At 37.5% G+C, this 23626-nt stretch overlaps 1 protein-coding gene across 3 annotated transcripts in view; it reads left to right on the forward strand.

The window, feature by feature from the left end:
• Shaw (potassium voltage-gated channel shaker cognate w) overlaps positions 1 to 23626 on the forward strand; it is a 376242-nt gene that overhangs the window by 335860 nt on the left and 16756 nt on the right. For all 3 annotated transcript variants that reach the window (XM_083115583.1, XM_083115585.1, XM_083115584.1), the window contains exons 3-4: positions 218 to 412; positions 13875 to 14829. In XM_083115583.1, the coding sequence (XP_082971709.1) occupies positions 218 to 412; positions 13875 to 14829 (1150 nt within the window). The remainder of the gene's footprint in view (positions 1 to 217; positions 413 to 13874; positions 14830 to 23626) is intronic.

A 23626-nucleotide genomic window follows, 5' to 3' on the forward strand; every position in this document is an offset into this window, starting at 1 on the left:
AAAAACCTGACATTCAGCAGTAACGAGTTGATAGTGAATATGTCCTGGGTTGGACCAAAAAAAATATGGTAAGCCTAACACCCAGTACTAGGTGCCTTCACTGTGTATCGTACCCGGGACCAAAATATAGTTTGATTTTAAGGGGTTTTGGTAGTAATTTCTAGAGCGCAGATGAAGGTAGACCTGGAAATAACATTCCATTTTTTTTTCTTGACAGCATCGGGATACTCAGGAGACACTAGCTGTGTTGGACAGGCTGGACCTAGACACGGATAAGCCAAGCGACGAAGAGCTGGCGCGGAAGTTCGGCTTTGAGGAAGATTACCACACAGGGAACCTTTCCTGGTGGCAAAGGATTAAGCCTAAGATCTGGTCACTTTTTGACGAGCCATACTCGTCTAACGCTGCTAAGGTAAGCCTGGTGTCGCTCCCAGCGTGATCAGGAGCGCACCATAGGAAGACAAAAGCACCTACACATTTGAGGTCTGGTATAAGATAGTGATTGCACGTTTGCGTTTTCATTTGTTTAGTTCTTGTTTTGCTGTAAGCGCTATGCGTTTCTACCCCTGCGGCTAAACCGGTTTGAGGAAATGATAACATACATTATATTTAAATGATAGCAGTCTTATAGATCCACCACTGTATTTAACACCCTGGCTTGGGAACAGTGGTGCTAGTGTCGCATAAATCTCGAAAAACCCTGTAGTTCGCTTATTTTCCGAGGTTTCAGAAAGCTTGGCGCTAGTGTATAGGGTCTCTCTTATCGCACAACCACTAGAGCTACCTTGTGTTCTGACCAGTGATGTGCGTCTACGAGTAAACAACGATAGTCTACATTCTACACGTAGACTATTTTATACACGTAGATTACGTAATCTATGTAAACAACATGGCGAAAGGTGATAACTTAGAAAAGGACGCCGTGGAATTAAAAGAAAATTATACTGCGTATCAGTTACTGATGTGTAAGGATAACTTTTCATACTCTTTCTTCCAAATTCGAACAATTTCTCACTTAGGAAGAAACCTAATATAGGAAATATTCTAGTGTTTTAGGGGAAAAGACCACTCTTTGATCACGACTGCCATCTGTTGTTGTTTTTTGCATACTATTTATCTTCATCCATAGTTGATAACAGAAGAGACGAGAAATTTTGTTGTAAATAGGGTTCTTTTCATTTCGTTAGGAACCAATATAGTTGAAAATGTGACTTTCCTTTCATGAAACCCTTGAAAATTAATTTTAATGAACTTTAGATTGTCTACGTAGTCTATGTAAACTACAACCCAATATAATCTACACGTAGATTACGTGTAGACAACGCATGTAGACGTAAACTTATAGTCTACGTCACATCACTGGTTCTGACAACAGACGAGGAATGCCTGCCTACGTCGTTAGGTTAGCATAGGTGTGCGCACGGGGGACAAGGGGGAGCAATTGGCCCCCTCTTAATCATGGACGTCCGCACATTTTTTCCACGGAGGGACAAGCAAGGTATTTTTCCGTGGGGTATATTGCCTCCATAATAATGTTGCCCCCTCAAAAAGACACCACTTGAATTTGAAATTCTCGCATTAATGTAAATTAGTATGACTGAAATCAAATTATACGTGTGAAATATATACTTCCATGTCCTTACATTATTATACTTTCACCTAGAACTTTAGTGTAGAGGAATCTTACCGCCGTTATTAAAAGATATTATTATTATATCAAGTATTTTCATGCTGATTGAAATTGAAAGCGACTAGGGGGGTGCAGTGGCGCAACCAAAGGGGGCAGTGGGCATTTCCCCTCCCCAACTTTGGACGGAAATCATTTCTAGTTGGGCACAGAATGATATAAATTAAAAGAAAATTGTAAAAGAGATTGCAATGGCGCCACACCTATACTGGTTAATTCGCCTGCTACCTGTTCTTGCAAGAATAGGAACTCGTACAGTTCATCTCAACCCACGTTCCTCATAACTGTAGCGGTAGAAACGCATAGTGTGACATAAGGCACGATTAACCTTCCGCTCCTTAAAAACCCTTCCTTACAATTAGTTTTCTCAGTCTTCAACTCTACCAACATTGAAAGCATGCACGATTACGACTTCCAATCTATGCCACAGACTACTCAAACATTTCACCATTCTAACATCCAAGAAACATTTACATTCGCATTCACCACAGACACTTAGTACTAGAGCAGAAAATTATTTCTCCAGGTCGACTTGAAACTAGAAAATACCAGTTAGGGTGATCCTACAGTCATGTTTAAATCAAGGCAAATTGCAGTGGCTTACTGGTTGTTCATAATATCATAATAATATTTGGAATCACATGCTACGAAAATTTGCTCAACTGACAGTTGTATCATTGCCTTCCCAAGTTAAATGGGAAACTTCGATCATGTAGTCTATGGGCCATGTGGCCAAAATGAAGAATTCGGTATAATTTGGGGGTACTAATTTCCCTTTTTGCCACAGTTATATAGGTGTCTAAGGATACCAAAAAAACCAAGCTTGCCATCTCAAAGTGGTAGCTAATAGAAATGACGGTTAATCCAAGATGGCGGATGTTGACATTTGAACAAATTACTATATCTCTGAAACCAACGGCCAAATTTCAACGAGCTTTTCTTTAAATGGAAGCTTAATATATGTTCTATATTTAATGTTATTTGTAGTTTTTCGATAGGAGCAACCGTTAAGTAGTTAATCACGGATTAGTAAAAACATTCGTATTTTTTACTATTAATTTTATATTTATCATTAATTTGTTAATAATCTAGGCATCTGAGAAGAAAATGTTCCAAACAAACATTGTAGCGTAAACAATTATCTTTAATCTGACATATTACACTTGTTGGTTTTCACCTTAGAATTCGTATAAAACAAATGAATTATGTAGTGTGTGCATCGAATTCTTCTAGCAGCATGTGTCCTTAGTCCTATTTAATTACACGTATTGTAACTGGTATTGACTATTGAACAGTATATTATTGTTATATTCATGCAGTAACATTTAATAATAATCATAATAATAGTTGTTTTTGTTGTTGTAGTATTAACTAGCCATTAATTTTGTTTAATTGTTCCCGATGTTCATGGAAGAATGTTATTGATTGATTTAAATTAAAATGTTGTATGCATCAGCACTTTGGCTATTTTCACCCGTCATATTATAATGTATAAAAAATCACCATGCGTTTCTCTAAAATCTGCTTACCCAGGGTAAAAACCGAGGCGGTACTGGAGCACTCAGCACATCTCCTATTCCTATGAGCAATACACAGGAGACCATACATACAACCATACAAAGGTAGCCTCCCCGATGGCTTAGTGTAACGTCGTCACCTTGTGATCAAGGGGACCCGAGTTCGATACCCTGTGGAGGCACAAAGTGGTTCGGATCCCACTTTAAACTGTAGGTTCACTCTGGATTTTCCTATCTGTGCATAAAGTGTACTTAAAAAGAAAATCTGAAATCAAACAACACTACAAAGGATTCTGCTGGCTGTAGGTTCAGATGCCAGAGCCTCGTTGGTCTCCAAGACTGCAGTTGCTGAGGTGAAGTACGTGGAAATGAGGTGAACATTTGGGAGCGTTCAGAAGAACATCATAACATACGTGTATACTAGTTATTAGTTATTACAGCCGAAATGTCTGCTTTCAAGAAAGTAAAAATCTGTAAAAACAGAAGACGGACCAGAGAAGTTATATTATATGTGGGGGAAATGCATTCACCAAAAGACATAGACAGTTTTGTACAGTGCTGCCGTGAGCAGAAATTTTGATTGGGTATAAAGATGCATGATTTATCGGTTGAAAAATTTCATCGCATGTGTCGAGCCAATTTTACTAATATCAAGCCCTTAAGATGACTAGAAACAGATGCTTCATCCTCCCATTTGTTTTCTGAAAGTCCTTGCTCATCTAAGCATACTGAGAACACTCACAGATGGACACATCGTATACATACATCAAGAATTGTGTTTCGTGTGACAAACAAGCAGCATTCATGTCTCTGACAACATACACCATACAGAGGAAACATTAAGTCAAGCTGGCACTTCCTATCGTGTCAATATAATTATTGCCAAAAAAAAATGTCGTCAACTTGCCACAAAGATCTAGTACTACAGTTATCCGGAGAAAGCAAGGAAGTAATGCAATATCAGTTTCGTGTATGCAAGATTACATACTTTGAAATAATTGTGGCAATTGTTCTGTGCACAACGCTGTATCTATTTCTGAAACTTTAGTGTAGTTACATTTCTAGCTCAGCTGATTTAAAATTGCAATTATCTAAAAGGTTCCAGGAAATCTTACTAGGAAGTATGACTACGTAATTCATGTAAAGCTCTTGAGATGACAATGGGGTTTTTCTACACATTTCACATCTTCCTTTATGTGTTTAGCAGCTCCATGAATAGGGTTCCCCCCTACCTTAGCCAAAATGTGGTCTTCTAATCAGTGCTAAGTGTTAGGGGGATGCTTGGGAATGGTATCCCCAAAGCTATCGAAATTTTCGCAAATCATCTCCCCAGTTACCTCATTCTATAGAAGCATCCCCTCAGCTAACTCCAAGTCTCGACCAAACACCCCCTCAGCTAACATTTTTCCATTTCAAGAGCTGCTTCTAATATGATTTACGTCCTCAGACAGTTTACAAGTAGCAAATCCTAAGTCAGATTGCCTATCGTACCGTCACTGCTAAATACATTAGGAGGAACCAAATTCTTGGTACAAGCTATAACGGAAAGTTTTCTCGGCAGACTCTTATATTTGATCATCATCATCCTTAATTGTTTTGAAAGCTAGTTAATACTACAACAACAAAACAACTATTATTATTATTATTATTATTATTAATAATAATAAAAATAACAATACTAATATAAATTATTATGATTATTATTATTAAATGTTATTGCATGTATATAACAATAATATACTGTTCAATAGTCAATACCAGTTACAATACGTGTAATTAAATAGGACTGAGGACACATGCTGCTAGAAGAATTCGATGCACACACTACATAATTCATTTGTTTTATATGAATTCTAAGGTGAAAACCAACATATGTAACATGTCAAATTAAAGATAATTGTTTACGCTACAATGTTTGTTTGGAATATTTTCTTCTCAGATGCCTAGATTATTAACAAGTTAATGATAAATATAAAATTAATAGTAAAAATACGATTTGTTCTTGCTAATCCGTGAATAACTACTTAACGGTTGCTCCTGTCAAAAAACTAAAGATAACATTAAATATAGAACATATATTAAGCTTTCATTTAAAAAAAGTTTGTTGAAATTGGGCCGTTAATTTCAGAGATATAGTCATTTTGTCAAATCTCAACATCCGTCATCTTGGATTGGCCGCCATTTCTATTAGCTACTACTTTGAGATGGCAAGTATGGGTTTTTGGCATCCATTCATAACCATGTAACTGTGGTATAAAGGAAAATTAGTACCCCCAAATTATACCAACATCTTGGCTGGCCCATATAATAATGATCAAACTGTCAGAATGACGAACTGATAACGTGCATGAAGACTAGAAAAAATGAAATGTTATGAAAATTGTTAAAGCCCAATAAACAAGAAGAAAACTAATAGCATAAACTTATACACTAATTGAAACTATACTTTCTCTTTTCATCACAATTTCGCATGTGTCTTTCTCAAGAGTTATATGAGCAAGAAATGTAATTTCAGTAATACGTTATCAGTAACAATCATACAATTAAATAGTAACAGCTCTACATTCTCAAATTGATAATTAACAATAAATGTTCAGCAACTCTTGCATTGTCACATTTGAATTTACTGTACATATAAATTATTGGGAACTAAAATCTCATGTAATATCTTCCATTTTTTGTGGGATGAAAAAGGAATGGAGTTGAATATTAGCTTCAATATTTTTTATCGTCTTTAATATCACCATTATTTGTACTTATTTGTCAACTGTTTCTTAAGAGCGTCAATATATATAGCTTTAACATTTCTTCCCTGTTGTTTCGTTCGAATTTTGCACCATGTTGAATCACCCTGTCTGATATTTTGCAGCTTTAAGTTAGCCAACAGTACCGATCTGTAAAAGTAGGTAACTGTATTCTCACCTTGGCTAATAGTACGTAGGACCACTAATCCACTAGACTGTAAAAATGACTCAGTACAGTTGCACAATTTTGTAAATGATTAAATAAGTTTCTTTAGTAATTGCACTTTCATCCCTTAACTTGAAATAATAAAATGCATGGAATATTCGCATAGTGAAACCAGTCTAAATTACATACAGAGTTTCAAAGCAAGGGTCATGTTTGAAGTTATGATATTCAACCAAGGAGACTTGCAATTATTAACAACATCGCCCATTGGTATGTAAAGTGTCGAAGTAAATCACGTGGTTCAACATTGTATTCATAACATACATGCCATCACTATTTATATAATTTTAGATATTTAATTATAACACTTAACATTATAAATGTACAAGGAGCCAAAAAAATCTGCAAATATAATGTTAGTAAATCCACCTACATCTACGCGTATGACAAAATATCAACAGAATCAATAAATTCAAGACCAGCAATGTTCAACTTTCTATGTGATATAATAAAGGACATCTATCTTTTGAGTTTTGATACTGTTATAATACTTCAATTTGTAAATTATTTCATGACTTAAATTTACTCACCTCAAAATCTTATTTTAATTAGATTCAGCATGTGCTTACAAAAAAAACACTTACTTAATATGGTCGAGCAAAAATAATTACGCCAATAATTGTCTGTTACTCTAGAAGTACAAAAGTGCATTCATGGCTGACCCAGAACTTGTTTTTCCTAGTTTTGTCAAAGAACATCTGAGAACATTTCTCAATATTTACGAGATAAATATTTCCTCAGTTTATATAAAAGGTCCATTACTGTTTTGTTTTAGTGATGAACGTGATGGTAGTGAATTTAACGTTAAAACCAGATTCAAACTACCTTTGTCTACAAATAGGTTAATATGAAAAATCCAAACAGAAAGCTGTTACTGTTGTTCATTATAATTATGATACATAAGACATTGTTTGGGGATTCTGGATATCTGGAAACTATGGTTCATGTTCTGTCCCCCCAAGTTTGGCCTCAAGTTACGCTACTGGTTGGAATAATGTAATAAAATATCCAAATAAACCATGACCAATTAGTGCAAACAATATTCTTTTTGTTTCTCTAATATTGTTTCTGAAGAGAACGTCAGTATGAACCTCCAGTAGATAAAACACAGCGGAACATAAGCTGAAATAAACTGATCAATGTTCGTTTACTTTTATTGCCTGCGGTTGTAACTCTTTTTATATAGTCAGTCCAGACCCATCGAGGACTGGGAAACTTTTGTGCCGAAAGGCATAAAAACAGAAAACTGGCCGAAATATCCGAAACCTCAATGAGTTCTGTTTTTTTCTTTCTTCTTCTTCCTTCACGCCAACTTGAAAGGGGCGGTTCATAGTCTGTGTTCGTTTTTATGATCTTCAATATTTGCGCCATTGCAACGTTGGCGAGAGACTCAGTGGCGATTCGTGAGGTGGTGAGAGCCATATTTTTTGCAGTGGCTTACTGATGAGCTGTCGTTTTCGGACGCATTGTGTGCATAAATGTTCCAATAGCATGGTACGAGCGAGACTGTGCCTCAGTTAACAACAAGTTTTCTGTCATTAATCGTAAGGTTTGGTTTATCTTTGTAGCTTCCCTTGCATACAATATAGAACTGATCAAAAAGTTGTGTGAATGTGCTTCGCAACTCGAGCAAGATGGAACATATTGCAGAGTCCTAAACGTGTCTACCTAATCAGTAAATGCAGGGGTGCCCATCCCCCCCAAGGCCAATGGCGCATCCCCGCCAAAATCATGCCATGCGTCCCCCCCAAATCATGTTATGCTCCCCCCAAAATCATATCATTCGCGCCCTCAAACCATATCGTAATCCGCACGAAGTATTTAATTACGACAGCGTGTCTACCGAAAGTAACTTTTTTCTTAGCTTTACTGAACACTATACTTGATCTGCCTCTCCTCCCTAAACAGGGGGCTCATCACTCAAGACCGCCCCTATCATAATCGAGAATATCGCTTGTCTTGTAATGCAGGTATAGTATAAAAACTTCACATTCACCTGCTTAAAGCGCCAAACACGCATCCTACCAACACACTATTGCGAGCGAAGCGAGCAAGAAAATACCCATTTCTTTGCAAGCTTCCAAGAATATTAATTTAATAGGATGTCAATACTTTCTTAGTCTTTTCCAGCTTCTCCTTTGGCACGTTCGGGGTCGAAAACTTGAGAATACCATATCGCTAAATACAGTCTCCAAAATTTAATGTTCGAACTCTCTCTCCTCTACAGAAATCCCTTGACAATCTAAGATTTAACACTTCATCAATAGCTCTCTATCTACCCCTTTCAATTTAATGCTCAATTAATTTTAGACTTACTGTTGATATTGAAGAGTGCATCTTGCATCCTCCTAAAAATCAATTCTCTGTCTCACACCAGAACAGTCCGCAACAGTCTAAGACAATAGAATTGGATATCCCCTCAATTTAATGCTCATCCTCCTCTAAGTAAAATACCCACCAACCTAGATTTGGATATCTCCCTCGCCCCCATCTTCGATAATACCCTTAACACTTTCTTTTCTTCATCGATTAAATATGGTGCATTTAAAGTGTAAAATCTTTACATATATTTTGGAAAAAGACATAAATATTGGATTTTATATTATTTGAAGGGGGAAATTCCCCCCCAAAATCTCGATGGCGCAATCTGCGCCATAATCACCCCCTGTGGACACCCCTGAGTAAATGCAACGCGGTGGAACAGATAGAAATTAAGATACATCATGACAGTGTATTTAACAGTACAAGTTGCAAAATTGGAGGGAAGAATTACAGCATTTTTGCGAGACTATCAATGTGGTCTCTAATCCTAAGAGCAAAGGTTTCTTTTACGGCACGATTGACTCTTGTTTCTAGGTATGAAGAATGCTGTATCAAATACAAAAAAAGCATTGCGATACCTTCAAGTTTCATTGCGATTTCAAAATATGCCCACCAACACATGATAGGGAAGGTTTGGTTATTCGTGATTATGGTTTTGGGGTTAATTATCTAAAAGACTCAAAAATTTAACACCTATAAAATTATGTACTTAAAATATTAATATGTAAGTTTGAATTTTTCCTGCCAGAAGAAACATGTACATGTAAAAGTATTGAATAATTCGTCACTTCTGGATGTTTGGTGGTTTAAAATAAAATTAAGTGAAGATGTAACTTTTGTTAGCAGATGCCTGCAATGTTAATTCTTAGATTCCTTCCTATCTCTGTTGTTATTTATGACCAGACGCCAAGAATTTCTCCAAAATACATTATTTGTACTTTTGCAGATTAGAAAAATGCATTCACAACCTACTAGATTAAAAATTGCGCACAAATACGTTTACTATACAATGTTGAAATACACTTGAATTTTCGATACTCATAACAATACATCTTGGTTAATATCAAATATCTATATAATGAACTTCTTGTACCCTGATACAACATTACTAAACAACTCAATAAGCCAGCTATTCTATTACAATACAACTAACAACTTTATGGATATATTCTTCGATCGAACAAGAAAACTGGCCGAATATTATACAACACAATAGTGTAGAGTTCTTGTATTTTGTTATTGCTATGCTGGAAGACTTTTAAGAAATTAATGTAGTTGCTTAACCATAAAAGTGCATGCATACGTTCACTTTATCCATCAGCACTTCTGAATTACATGCACTCTTAAAAATAATAACAATGTTAGCTTTTAAGGTGTATAATTCGTAACTATTGTACATGATGAAATATGAATTGCACATTATTCTTTGCTGTTCACTGTTAGCTTTGGTTAATTTATTGTAAATATTATGTACAATGTTCAACAAAATAATGCAGTTAAGTAGCACATGAACTCTTGTCGATGAAAAACACCTTAATCATAAAATATTTAAATTATAGAGTTAAGAAAAGTAAAATAAATGCTTTAATATATACAAATTAACTTGGTGCCCTTTAATAGACATATACTAAATACATGTTACGATAAATATATACATAAAAATCTGCTCATCTAAAAAGAATAATATACATTCTTTCTTTCCAGGCAAAAAGGCCCTTACATTTTGCCATATGATGAATGGTAAAAAAAATCTGACAAATGTTTTTTTTATCATCCTTAGATGCGACGATAAAGTTATTACACATTGATCACAACATTCTCTCCAGATCACAACAAGCACCCAATCTCGCAATGCAAGCACACAAAGAACACATAAGATGATTTATACAGATAAGAAATTATGGTGCAATTCGTATTACACACATTATTCTCTTCCCCATTTTAAAAAAAGCCAATAGCAGTTCACAATGTGTCTTTGCATTTGCCAACAGTGTTGAACGTAATAGCAACATATTGAATTCAATATTTTCACCCTATGTTTCTTGAATACAATTTCTTATTCTAATGTTATTGTTCTCATTTATAAATTTACTGTTTGAATTCGCTCTGCTTTACATGAAATTCAACCGTGTGTTTGTATGGGTTTTGCGTGCTTGTAGATCCATATATAGTTTCTGCAACATCTCTTCATCGTTGCCAGCATTTTCCAGCTTAATACAATATTAAATCAGTTATACTTTGGCCAGCATGTTCGCTCTTCATTTTTCAGACTCCCACGTAGATGGCCCTGTTACCCAACCCCCTTTCCCCTCTCTTTTTGAATTTATAATTAAGTTTTATTTACAAAAAATACTTTTAACATATTTTATTTATTTAAATTCGCTACAACAATATTTAGGTGTTATAGAGTGTTCTTTGCAGTTCTGTGCCAAGCTTATGATATATTTCTTATATTTTTGCAGGATGATTGTACTTTAATCTATATTGTTGAATGATTGTATTGTATTTTTACTTATATTTTGCAGGTGCATTTTGCAATTGAATGTTTTTTATCCAGTTTATTAACTTTTTTGTCTTGCTCGGAGTTCATGCTTATTAGATGGTTTAGTTTAGTCCATGGTTTGACTGAAGCTGCAGTCCCAATCATACATGCTACTGAATTTTTTTAGTTCTGTGTCTAGGAATGTGCGCCTCAAACTCCCCGCCTGCTGTAGTGAGAGACTTAGAACACCTTCCCCCGTGACGTCATCCAGCATATCCCTTTATTCGTCTTCTGTTTCAGACTTTGAATGTGAAAAGCATTGGTTGTGTTGTTAGATGTTCCGAAACAGCACCAAATAATAATAAGAGGAATAATTATAATCTTAACATAATCAGGAGACAAAATATTATACTTTGAATCTGCTAAAAAATGTACATCATTGCGATCTCAACATACAATTTGCAACAGAAATAATAGGCATAGCAGAAACAAATCAGCAGGGTAGATAAATTGTCATTATTTTATTCGATGAAACAGCGTGTAGAAATGAATTTGAAATTAAAATTATTCACTGTCTTATGCTAGTAATCTGTGTTAACTTCTTCACTGGAAATACAAGGAATCAAAGGAAAGTTCCAAATCTTACGAAAAGAAACTATTGCCATTATATGCTCCATACAGTCGTCAGATTAATATTGAAATTCATGGCGCAACATCATTCTAAGAGCCAGTGTCTCCTAAGCGGCTTTTTCATTGCCTTTCAGTGTATCGACTCCCATCCTCGCTGTTATCGGACTTTGGAGACCGGAGCACCCTACTTCTTTTCCAATAGTTCCCAAATTTCCATACAGAAATTGTGGGGCTCCCCGGAATCGAACCAGAGACCACTCACTCCAGAGATCTCAAACACAAAAAAGTGAACGACAATGCATGGGAGTGAAATACTAATCTGAAATTCAGAGTAGTTTCGCGCATATTTTGCGATACTCCCCCCATTTAGCTTTTGGAATCGTCCACTTGTGTTCCGTGGTTGCAACGTGTAACAATAGCCATTATGGAAGTTGTTAAATCATGAAGTAGAAGCTGAACATCTACCCTCTGAGATAAATTTTCGAATTCAATCTACAAGGACTAGATGCAAGGATGGACTTTTCTTCTCAAGAAGAATAGATCCAAAATTAAAAAGAAATCTCCAATATGGAGAATCTGCACGAGTTACAATAAATTGCTAATCAAGAATTAGACCATTGACGTATTTTACAAGAACCTAAGAGACTATTAACACACTGACCTTGTGCACAAAATTTGCTAATGAAATCATGTACTAAACGCAGCAAGCTTAAACATATTACAGAAAAATATATGTAACTGGATTCACTATATTTATGGACTCCGTAAATAAATTATCCAATCCAAAGGACCAGAAAACGATGTAAGTGGCCAAGAACATGCAAGTATATTAACACTGCACTTGCCTATTAGCTATTCTAATTATCCGATATGCCATCTGGTGAGATTTTTGGAAACTACTGTATGTAGTATACTGTGCTGTGTTGAAGCTGTTCAAAACAAGGGGGAAGTGCTAAAGACTAACGTCTGCTGTTTATTTTTTTGCTGTAAATCGCTTTGTGAGTCAGAACATGTGAAAGGTTTTCGTGTGTTTCCACACAGAGGAATCAACAAAGTGAAATTTGTTAATAAATCAGTGTAAGAAGAATCGATTGATACAAGATTGACATGGCAGATAATACTGAAATGTGACAAGAAAATTACAAATAATGCACGAATCTGCTCACTTCATTTTCGAAAGAAGTTTGTACATGACCAGGAAAGTAAAGTTTTAAATTGTACAAGTGAAACATGTTTTTTGTTCCTTTCGAAAAGCCATGGAAAGTCTTGCCCAATGCATCCAGATAAATAATGCATTATGTATGAAATTTGGAAAAATTCAAGTAGATTGACTGCGAAACATTACAGTGCCTAACAGTTGAAAGGTGCGTACATGCTATACAATTGTTAGCTTACAAGTCACATTAGTTGCCATTTATTTAAGTACACAAGAACGCCAACGATATGTTTGCATTTTTTAACTGTCCCAAACTTGTACAGCAGCGTTGCTTTATTTTCGAATGTTCTTTGACAGTCCCAGTTACAACATGATATAGATGATACAGCACTGCTTCGAAGGACCAGTGTGTAAATATTAGTTTCGTCTGCGTTTTCTGTGTAATTTTTGGCAATCATGATTAAATTCTTCGCTCTGAACACAGCTTCGCCTTCGTTATAAGTTCTGAAATTCAATCGCATTCGCAAAGATATCGCGTAACTACAATGTTTCTTTCATAAGAATAGCCATGGTCACACATTACTTACTCACTGAACGTAAACAAATTATGTATACATGCAGCGGCCATCTTGAAAGCGACACTAGCGCTCAAGTGGTGGCTCCCAACACACATCTAGATCGTCTGGAACTAGCGAGTCATACACGAGCGCTTGAAGACGCATGGTCACCCTCCTCGGCTTCCTTTCGTATAGCATCTCCACCTCCCAATGTCTCGAATTGACACATCTTTTTCTTTACCATTTTAGGTGTAGTTTGACGGATGGTGAAGTTGAAGACCTTGTTGGGCACGGGTTGGGCGATGGTCAGCTCATCCGGCGGGACGAACAGAGGAACGGAGTGGAGCACTGCATAATTTCCTTTGTGTGTGGTGTATGTGTGTGCGTGTGTGTGTGCCTCTCTCTTTGTAGTGTAGGTTAATGGTCCTTCTTTCACGCTTGTCGACCTAGTGTAAGGTAAATTTTCTTGCTTTGCACACAGAACACTCACGGAGCACTTGGATAAGGTTGGACAAGAAGAGAGTTATCATTATCATGTTCTCTTGCGTTCCAGATAATCGGCGTCGTCTCTGTGTTCTTCATATGCATCTCCATCCTGTCGTTCTGCCTCAAGACCCATCCAGACATGCGGGTGCCTGTGATCAGGAACATCACCGTGAACACGTCTTTCAACACGTCAGCGTGGACCTTGGACAAGGCACAGACGAACGCTCACGAAGCCTTTTTCTACATTGAATGTGTGTGCAACGCGTGGTTTACGTTTGAGATTATGATACGCTTCGTCGCGTCGCCGAACAAGTGCGAATTCGTGAAGGCCTCCGTCAATATCATCGACTATATCGCCACGTTGAGCTTCTACATAGACCTGGTGTTGCAGAAATTCGCGTCCCACTTGGAGAACGCAGACATACTCGAGTTCTTCAGCATTATCAGGATCATGAGGCTGTTCAAGCTCACCCGTCACTCCTCGGGCCTGAAGATCTTGATTCAGACATTCAGGGCGTCTGCCAAGGAACTCACCCTCCTAGTGTTCTTCCTTGTACTCGGAATTGTCATCTTCGCCAGCCTCGTGTACTACGCCGAAAGGATACAGGCGAACCCCCACAATGACTTCAACAGCATCCCCCTTGGACTGTGGTGGGCCTTGGTGACAATGACCACAGTGGGGTACGGCGATATGGTACCCAAAACCTACGTGGGGATGTTCGTCGGGGCTCTGTGCGCCCTGGCGGGTGTTCTGACCATCGCCCTACCCGTGCCCGTCATCGTTTCCAACTTCGCCATGTACTACTCACACACACAGGCAAGGGCCAAGCTGCCCAAAAAGAGACGACGGGTCCTTCCTGTCGAACAACCGAGAGGTCCCCGGATACCTGGAGCGCCTCCCATCCCTGGCGTGGCAGGGGGCCCACCGGCGACCCCTGCTGGAGGCGGTGTGCCTGTACAAAACCGTCGCATGAACGCCATCAAACAGAACCACCCAAAAGACATGATGGGGCCTAAGATGGGTAAGTGTCATTTTTTTACTATTAGCTTTTGAAACACCAAACTCTGAAAGGTATTATAGTCATAGAAATGTTAAGGTGCTGTCCAGCTTAGTGTTGCTTTAGAAGATAATAAAAGAAATGTGAGAGTTTTCTGCCCAACAACAGCTGCTGCTGTTCACTGCCAAGATACGAGTACACATAGGCTTTTCATCACCCCAGTTTTGAAACGAAATATATGTTCTTGCAAAAATACCCTTGTCTACGTTGATGGTGCAATGTCTGTCCATGTATGGCACATTATAACAATCACTTGACCATCACACATGCTTTCCAGTAGTATCAGTAACATTTCTTCACATGTGTAGTACCTTCCTTCACACGCACCTCTACTAGTCCTCTACGGCTTGTGATTGGTCACAACTGGGTTACTCGAATCAGACTTCTCAGGCTATCAGTGTGACAGTAACCACTGGTCACTGGTGTCGAATTGATACCTTCTTTAGTAAGGAATGAAATATTGTGGAAATTTCTTCCAATGAAATGGCATTTATTGTCCTTTTGCACAATCACTGGCAACCCTGAATCGAGTTGGCTGATGCAGATCTGCTTGCAAAATCTGCAATGGGCAACCCTTCCAAGATTAATCAAAGGTTTATCGGTATCGCAATGCCGTAGCTCGAAAGAGTACTGTAGGTTTGTGAGGAACTAGCCCACGGATAATGCCGAATCCGCCCGAAAGTAAGGGTAGTCCTTTTATGACATCATTAAGCCTTGTTTCCATGACAACAATAACTAAATAAGCTGACCAAGGCAGTAATTTAATTTAATATAAAACAAACTAAACGTTACGTTTCAACGTTCTCGCAAGATCTTCTTCATAGGGTGGGATGAAGCTAAGCAGACAGGAAGTGAGAAGAGAGTACTAGTGAGAAAATGGAAGGAGGCCAAGGAAATAGAGAAGAAAGGGCAAGAAGACACAATGAACTGGAATGGGGGTCTGAAGATAAAAAAAAGAATGGAAGAAGGTGTTGAAAATAGTGGAAAGGACAAGAGCGAAGGAGGAGGAATGAAGAAAGAAAGGATAAGGAAAAAGAGCGTGGGATAAGGAGTCCAACCACTTTCCAGATGAAAGGAAATGTTTATCTAAATCGCCTGTCAGGTGAAACAACAGTTGACAGGTGAAGGCTACCTGTTCCAAATAAACAACTTTCTAATATTCTTGTGTCTGGAGGAGGAGTGATTTTTGTGTATATATATCTTCCCGTTTTATACCTTATTTCATTTGTACTTGGTACAGTCTGAAGAAGACCTTGCTAGAAGGTTGAAACGTAACGTTTAGTTTATGATTTAAAATAAAATAAATTTCTGCCTTGGTCAGCATATTTCGTTACGCATCAGTCTGGAAATTATTATTATTTTTAATTGCATTCAAGTTTAAATGTTTTTGAATGGATATCATTTCCATATTTCACCAACAACAATTATTAGCATGTGAAACATGCTTCACAGACAAATTAAGTCAAAATTTGCTACATTTTTAAAGGGTCGGTATTGCTGCTACAACTATTTTTCGTCGTCTTCTTCTTCTAAGAGAACCAAACTCATCAAGCCTACTAACCTAACAACTAAGGTATTCCACAGACTCCATAAAGCTACCAGCCAATGGCAATGCTTAAAACAGATGTAGCAGCAATCACACATTTTCGTTAATAATTTTCAGGCATGTGAACATACTCAAGTTTTTCGTTTTTTAATTTGTTAGCAGAACCGTAAAGAAAGTACTCCATAATTTTATGAAATCAGTTAGTTCATTATGAACATTTTAATCCAATCCATTACTATAGCTTTACATTTTATGCGCGAATGTTACACACGTAACGCTGGAATGCCCATAAAATTTTGAATTTGAATTTAAATTTTTTGGTGCGTCAGCAATTAGGCCATAATTTCCACCTAAAATAACATAACTGTAATGTCGTGAAACTAAAATATTCTGACCGGTTAAAAGCTGAGGATGCAAAAGGGCACTCAGATCACATAAGGACAAAAAAACAGGACAAGACACAGAATTATACTCGTTTGTCTGCAAAATGCCATACAGTGTGTACTACGTGGAAGTGAGGTTCAAAATTATGGGTACTGCAGGAAAGGTTGCACCTTACACCCCAATAACATTAATTTACTTCATACGTCAAAGTATAAGTTTTCATCAATTGCAACAGTTATGAAACTACAACCGGGTCGTAGTGCATAAAACTACTACAACTATACCTATAAAACCAATTAAATGGTAGTGTGTAGTTTTACTTGACTCCAATACACCTTGAATTTTCGTGAAAAAGTTACCCCTCTTTTTACACATGTTCCCTATCCCGTAAAAGATAAATTTTCCGTTGTAGAATTTTGAACAAGAAACAAGGTTAAAATACACAAAAACAAGAGTGATGCAGCAAAACTTCGCAAATACTTTTTAAAAACAGCAAAAATGTGACCAATAACACCAGAAATGTAAAAAAAACTCAAAATAAAATAATGATTTCATAAACTTCCGAGGTGTATCAATAATTAGAAATCTATTATCCTCCCCTCCGTTGAAAAAAAAAGCCGTTAATCTGTCACTGCAACTGCGCCATCTAGTGTTATAAACAGAAGCTATTTAATGGTGTCCAAGAAATTGCTTGCGGCGAATATCATTCGTCTTTGGCTTACTTCTAGGTAGTCAAATCATGTCAAATATTATCTAAATCATTTTCATGGATTCCATGTGATATTTTTAAAAGACTTAAATACAGGGGCGTGCCCAGAATATTTTCCAGGGAGTCAAAACAACCGTAAGGAAAACAATTTTAATATTTACAAATTTTGTTTTATTCCCAGACATAACAACTACAATTTTAATGTTCGAGCGAAAACTGGCATTCAAATGAGCAGTCAAAATCATTGAAACGTTTTGCGTTACACAAAATTTTGGACAATTAATTTTCAAATGGCCCCCGTTGACAAAAATGCATTATTGGTGTAAAGAAGTTTCATTTTTTTGCAAACGTATGCAGACAATATTTATTACGAAAATATGTTTTGTACACTTTAATAAGATGTCATTTAATTAATCTAATCAATCGGCTACTATGTTAGCCAATGAAGGGGTGAATAACTGCTAGTGTCAACTGACTTATGGGGTACCCTGTATAAAAGATTAGATTTGGGCTCTACTCTTACCATTCAGAGATAGTTTTTGAGTTATAAAATACTTGAATCCCATAAAACTTCTTTACATTCATCTAAATATTTAATTTATTCAAGTTTTATAGCATTCAAATGACAAATTTTATTACATAAAGAAAATCTATTTCACCAGTCACGGCTTTCTAAGTATTTCTTTGCTATTTCATACAATTTAATGCGAACAAAATATAAACATCTCATTCTGTGACTAGTAATATGACAACACGTATTTTATTATAGTTACATCAAGTACCACTGCTCGATCGTGACTATACAAAAGACAGACCAATCAGTATGAGTATTTTAATAGGTGTAATTATGCCTTCATGGAAGCTCCAACTGACATATATATGAAATAATTTGTACATAAGATTCCCACAAAATAAGCTTCTAGTTACAGCTCGAATTTCGGTAGCAGTATATTGTGACGCGCATTGCCAAATTCTATCTTCAATATAAAACACTACAATAATAATTACAGGGTGACAAGAAATAACCCGTACTAATGTTTGTGATCATAAATTTATTAAACCGAAACAATTGAGCAAAACAACACTGAAGAACAATGACATGGGACCTTAGGAACAAGATGTTCAGCCAGTTTCGAAGTGGCCTCCCTGGGCGGCGATACCGAGGTCCAACCGGGATTTGAAATTTTGGGCGATGGGCCGCAGGTCCTCGGGCGACAATCGGTTCCACTCATGGTGCAGCGATTGCTTCAGCGACTCCAAACTGTGGTGGCATTTAGCACATACCCTGGCCTCCAAAATCGACCAGACACTGTAGTCCATTGGGTTGACATCCGGCGACTAAGGCGGCCATTCCGTCGATGCGATGAAGTCCGGAAAATGAGTTCTGCACCACGCTTGCGTCATTTTTACCCTGTGGATCGGAGCGGAGTCTTGCTGGAATGTCCATTGCGTATCGCCGAAGTGCTGCTGGGCACACGGAAGGACGACGTTCTCGAGAATGTCGCGGCGGTACACTTCTTGGTTGATTTTGACCCCTCGATCCACGAAAACCAGGGGTGTCTTGCCGCTTGCGCAAATTCCGCCCCACACCATGTACCGACTGCGGATTTTGGCGGTGTTCGACGATGGCTGAGGTACCGGGAGCCTCTGCAGACCAGGTCCTCTCGTTTTGGTGGTTGTGCGCCTGCTCCACGGTGAACAGCTTCTCGTCTGTGAAGAGAATGCGCTCCCATCGCTGATCTGCGGCCCGGCGCTTCAGAGGGCGGCATCTTTTGAGTCGCAGGCGCTTGTTTTCGTCCGTTAGAAGCTGAACTTTTTGGAGCTTGTACGCCTTGATGTTGAGGTTCTTTTTCTCCATTTGCCGCACCGATTCGCGGTTGATCCCGATCTCACGGGCGACGTTTCTCATGGAGACCCTCGGATTTCGCTGAACTCGTTTTTTGATGATCTTGCGGTTCTGAGACGTGTTGACGGTAGGCTTTCTTCCTCTTCCGGGACGGTCGCCTTCATGGCCGAGCTCCTTGAATCGCCGAACTGCGTCTGAGACTGTCATTTTTGGAACACCCAGCAAACGAACAATTTCACATTGACGCTTTCCTTTACGCCACAGTTCCAAAATTGCACTGCGTTTGGTTGACATTCTCAAACACAAAGAAAGTAATCGTTATGAAGCCGAAACAACAGGTACAGTTACAAGAGACTATGGAGAATCCAATAACACAACAATTATTTGGCTACGGTACACTACATTCTTGGACGGATACGTCAAACTTTGTACGGGTTATTTCTTGTCACCCTGTATTAGGAGATATCATCAATAAACCTTATTCCTAGATCAATGTGTGCAAGTTTGTTAATGTAAATTTCTAATAATAACTTACCATGGTTTTAAATTCAACATGCACTACAGCTTTTTGAATAGTCATGGCATTTGACTATAGGAAGAAGTTGTCTTCGGGAAAGGTTTCTTACATAACTATGTAACATTAACATGTAAAACAATCTACTGATACCCTCAACACCAGTATACGTAAATATTTCCCTTAAAACACATAGAATGCGAAAGAAACATTGGTAAAAATAGCCATGGACAATTTATCGAGGAATGCTTACTTCTGTATCTCACTGTACAAACCATAAATGCATATGACAGACTATGAAGGTATTGAATACGAAGCGACTAATTTGCAAAATAATTCACTGTCTAATACAGAGCTTCTAATAATAAATGCAACGTTGGACTTCATCGACCTTAGGTTCCTCTATGCACACTGACGTGCGCAAAGAGGAGCTGATGGGGCTACAGCCCCTCCAGAAAATGAGAAAATAAAAACAATGAAAAAACCTCAAAAACTCTGGAAAAATCAAAGTGGTAAATGCAGGCCCTTTTAAAATGACCATGCTAGCCAATTCCATATTTGAACAGTTTTTAAAACGAAAATTGAAATTTCGCAATATTTTATTGTGACTCCTCCGCTAGGATACAGGTATGTAATATCAACCTTTACAAGTTTTGTCCCCTCGGAAAAAGATACTGCGTATGCTGGGGTCCATATACACATACAGTCACGGACACTACCGGCTTGTGACGATTCCATTGAAAGTCAATGTATTCATTACAAGCCGGCAGTATCCGTGACTGTACAATACATGAAGCAGTAGAACCTCAAGTTAAAAAACGTGTGAATGCAAATTGTTCATTATAATTTTTTCCGCTTTCCTCTGGATGTTTTTTTTACTGGTGGGGATTGCTTAAACAATTTGGTACACGTATTTCTTTTAATTTGGTTGTGCTTGATCTCAAAATTTTGCGCTTTAACTGAAGGAAATTATGATACTTATTAAGAACAAACAACATGTACTACGTCCAAGGAGTCTATGAACCAACTTTGTGCATGAAGGTAGAGAAGGGGAGAAAGCGAGCGGGAGGAGCAAAGCGGTGCGCGCTGCTGCAAGCGACTGGTAGCTTCAGTCGCGTTGCCCCCTCAATGCAATCCCTTTCCCGCTCGAGTCACTACTGGCGCGGAGACGGCTCCACCAATGTACACGTGAGAGGGATGTCTATTGCTTGGAATGGGGGGGGGGGAAGCGACTGCAGTTACCAGCCTTCGCAGCGGCATGTGCTACTTCGCTCTGCCCACTCGATTTCCTCCCCTTCTTTGGCGTTATGCGCGGCCTTGCTTCAGAGTTAGCTGGGACAAGGTATAGTGATTTGTCTTTACTTACTTTCATTGTTGGTTTGAACAAATTATAAAAAAATAACATGATATTTCCATTATTTGAAACAGTCATCAAATGTGATAAAAAAATAATGTCATGAATATTGATGTTGGAATAGCCAAAAGGTTGGTTTTGATTCGTCTGTCGCCATTCGAACATCTAGCTCATTAGCCTTATTATCTTGCCTGATGAAATGTGTTTGAAACAACGAAACCATTGTGTTTAAAAACAATTATGTGCCAGAACCGATAATAAAAATAAGGGGAAACTAGAGTGCGCGTCAAATCTCCTGCATATGGCCTTGAACGGCTGAACAGCACCAGCGAATCACAGACGTGCGGCGTTGCCTAGTTTCGTGACAAGGCGTTTCGCTCAACCACGCTGTCTCTTTTCCGTGTGAGATTTCGACATGGCACCGCTGCAGTGCGCTGCTATTGGCTATCGCCATATGCAGGAGATTTGACGCGCATTCTAGTCACTTAGATGATATATCCTTAATGGTGTTAGCACAAACGTAAGCTTTGCTTGAAATGAAACTTACGTTTAAATTACATTACTAAATATTTATATCTTCAAAATGTTATAAGTATCATGTTAGAGTTCCTTATATTCTTGATCAACTTTTTCAACTCGTTATAATTATTTACACGTTGGTTTAAAATTATTCTTTTAATACACAACTTTAACTTTTCATGTTAAACAGAACGATTATCCAAATAATCGCAAGTTAATAGCGGTTTTGCTACAATTATTAAAACAACCATAAAAGGTATATATGAGTGGGATTTCAATTTAGCCCACAAGATGTTGTAATTATATTTTATTGGGCTTTTGGCATGAGTAATTTTCAAATTCACGACACACTAGTGTATACATATAGTTCTTACTTTCTTAGTTGCTTATAGTGTAAAATATTTACATTGCTTAACTTTTGTCATTAATATAACACAATATATTAGTACAATTTCTGTGCACTTTTTATAAGAATGTAGTTTATTCCATAAGCTTAATTAACTAATTTTCATGCTTTGGTTTATTAGTGTATGCTGTATTCACTCAATAATATTTGCATGTCTTTGGCAATAATTATAGTTCTTTCATTGCTTGAAAGTACACAATATTATTTTATCTAGCTGATAGTCCCTACTAAACTATGCGTATGCTTTATGAATAGTGTATAACGTCTTTGTTTATTTTGATATGTAGTGATAATTTTATGTTGATTTGACTATTTATAACATCGCTTTAGCCTTACCGTTGTACACAACGACCGCTTTGCTTAAAATAATATTTATTTTTTCAATAGACAACACCAACACGCTGAGCTTGTTTTACGATGCATTTAACGGTAGTTGTTTAAAATGAAAACATCATTTGAATTGATCGATTAAAAGAACACGTCTTAAAGTACGAAAACATCATTACACGCTTATATTTATGGATCAACCATGTGTATTTTCCATTATAAAAATGAACTTGGAAAGTTAATAACACGGCGAATTGTATGTAACTGAAAATATTGCAAAATTCCCACACATGTCAATATTTTCACATAGGCAATGTTTGTTCACTTTCCTCGGCACGTACAGTGGGATCTACAAGTATTGCTCGGCAAATTGTCCATGACTACTTTAATTAATTTCTCTCTTGTATCATGTTAGTTTTTAAGGAATTAATTTTTACTTATGCTGATGAAGAGGTTGACGTTTTGACGTTCTTGAAGCTCTCGTTGCGTAAAATAGGCTTGAGTGTGGACAATTTGCTTGGTAATACTCATGGATCCCACTGTACCTAGACTTCAAGATTTCGCCACACCGTGTGGCTTCCGTAGGAGGTTGGACAAGATTTTGATTAAAACATAACTAACTAACTCTCTAGCCTTCTTAAACCCTATATTTTATGGCTGCATCAACACAAGCCTTCCATCTGTTCCTATCCTGGGAAAGATCAATACAATCTTTTCCATCCTTACCCATTTCCTTTAGGTCCAACGTTATCCTTCCATGTTCGTCTTGGCCTTCCTACAGGTTTCTTACCATCAGGTTTCCCAACAAGAATCCTGTAAACTCTTCTATCCTCTCCCATTCGTGCCACATGGCCTGCCAACCTAAGTCTTCTTGATTTAATTATTCTAATAATATCTGGACAGGAATAGTTAAAACGTGATAGAAGATGTACCGGTGGCCGGAATTAAAGTTACCCAACTCAGAGCCCTCTGTAGCCTGTTTGAACAATCGTAGAACTCTGAAATTTGGTGAATCCACTATGCAGACCATGGGGAAGAGGATGGCGATAAAAAATAGTTAAAGTTTCCGCCACCAGGTTGCAATATGGCTCTGTAATAATATATATTGAAAAACGTAAGTGATTTAGCTGAGTTATTAATTAGAAAGACATTTGTT

Source organism: Lepisma saccharinum, chromosome 30 (genome assembly GCF_977018435.1).
Source record: "Lepisma saccharinum chromosome 30, izLepSacc3.1, whole genome shotgun sequence".
Taxonomy (NCBI): domain Eukaryota; kingdom Metazoa; phylum Arthropoda; class Insecta; order Zygentoma; family Lepismatidae; genus Lepisma; species Lepisma saccharinum.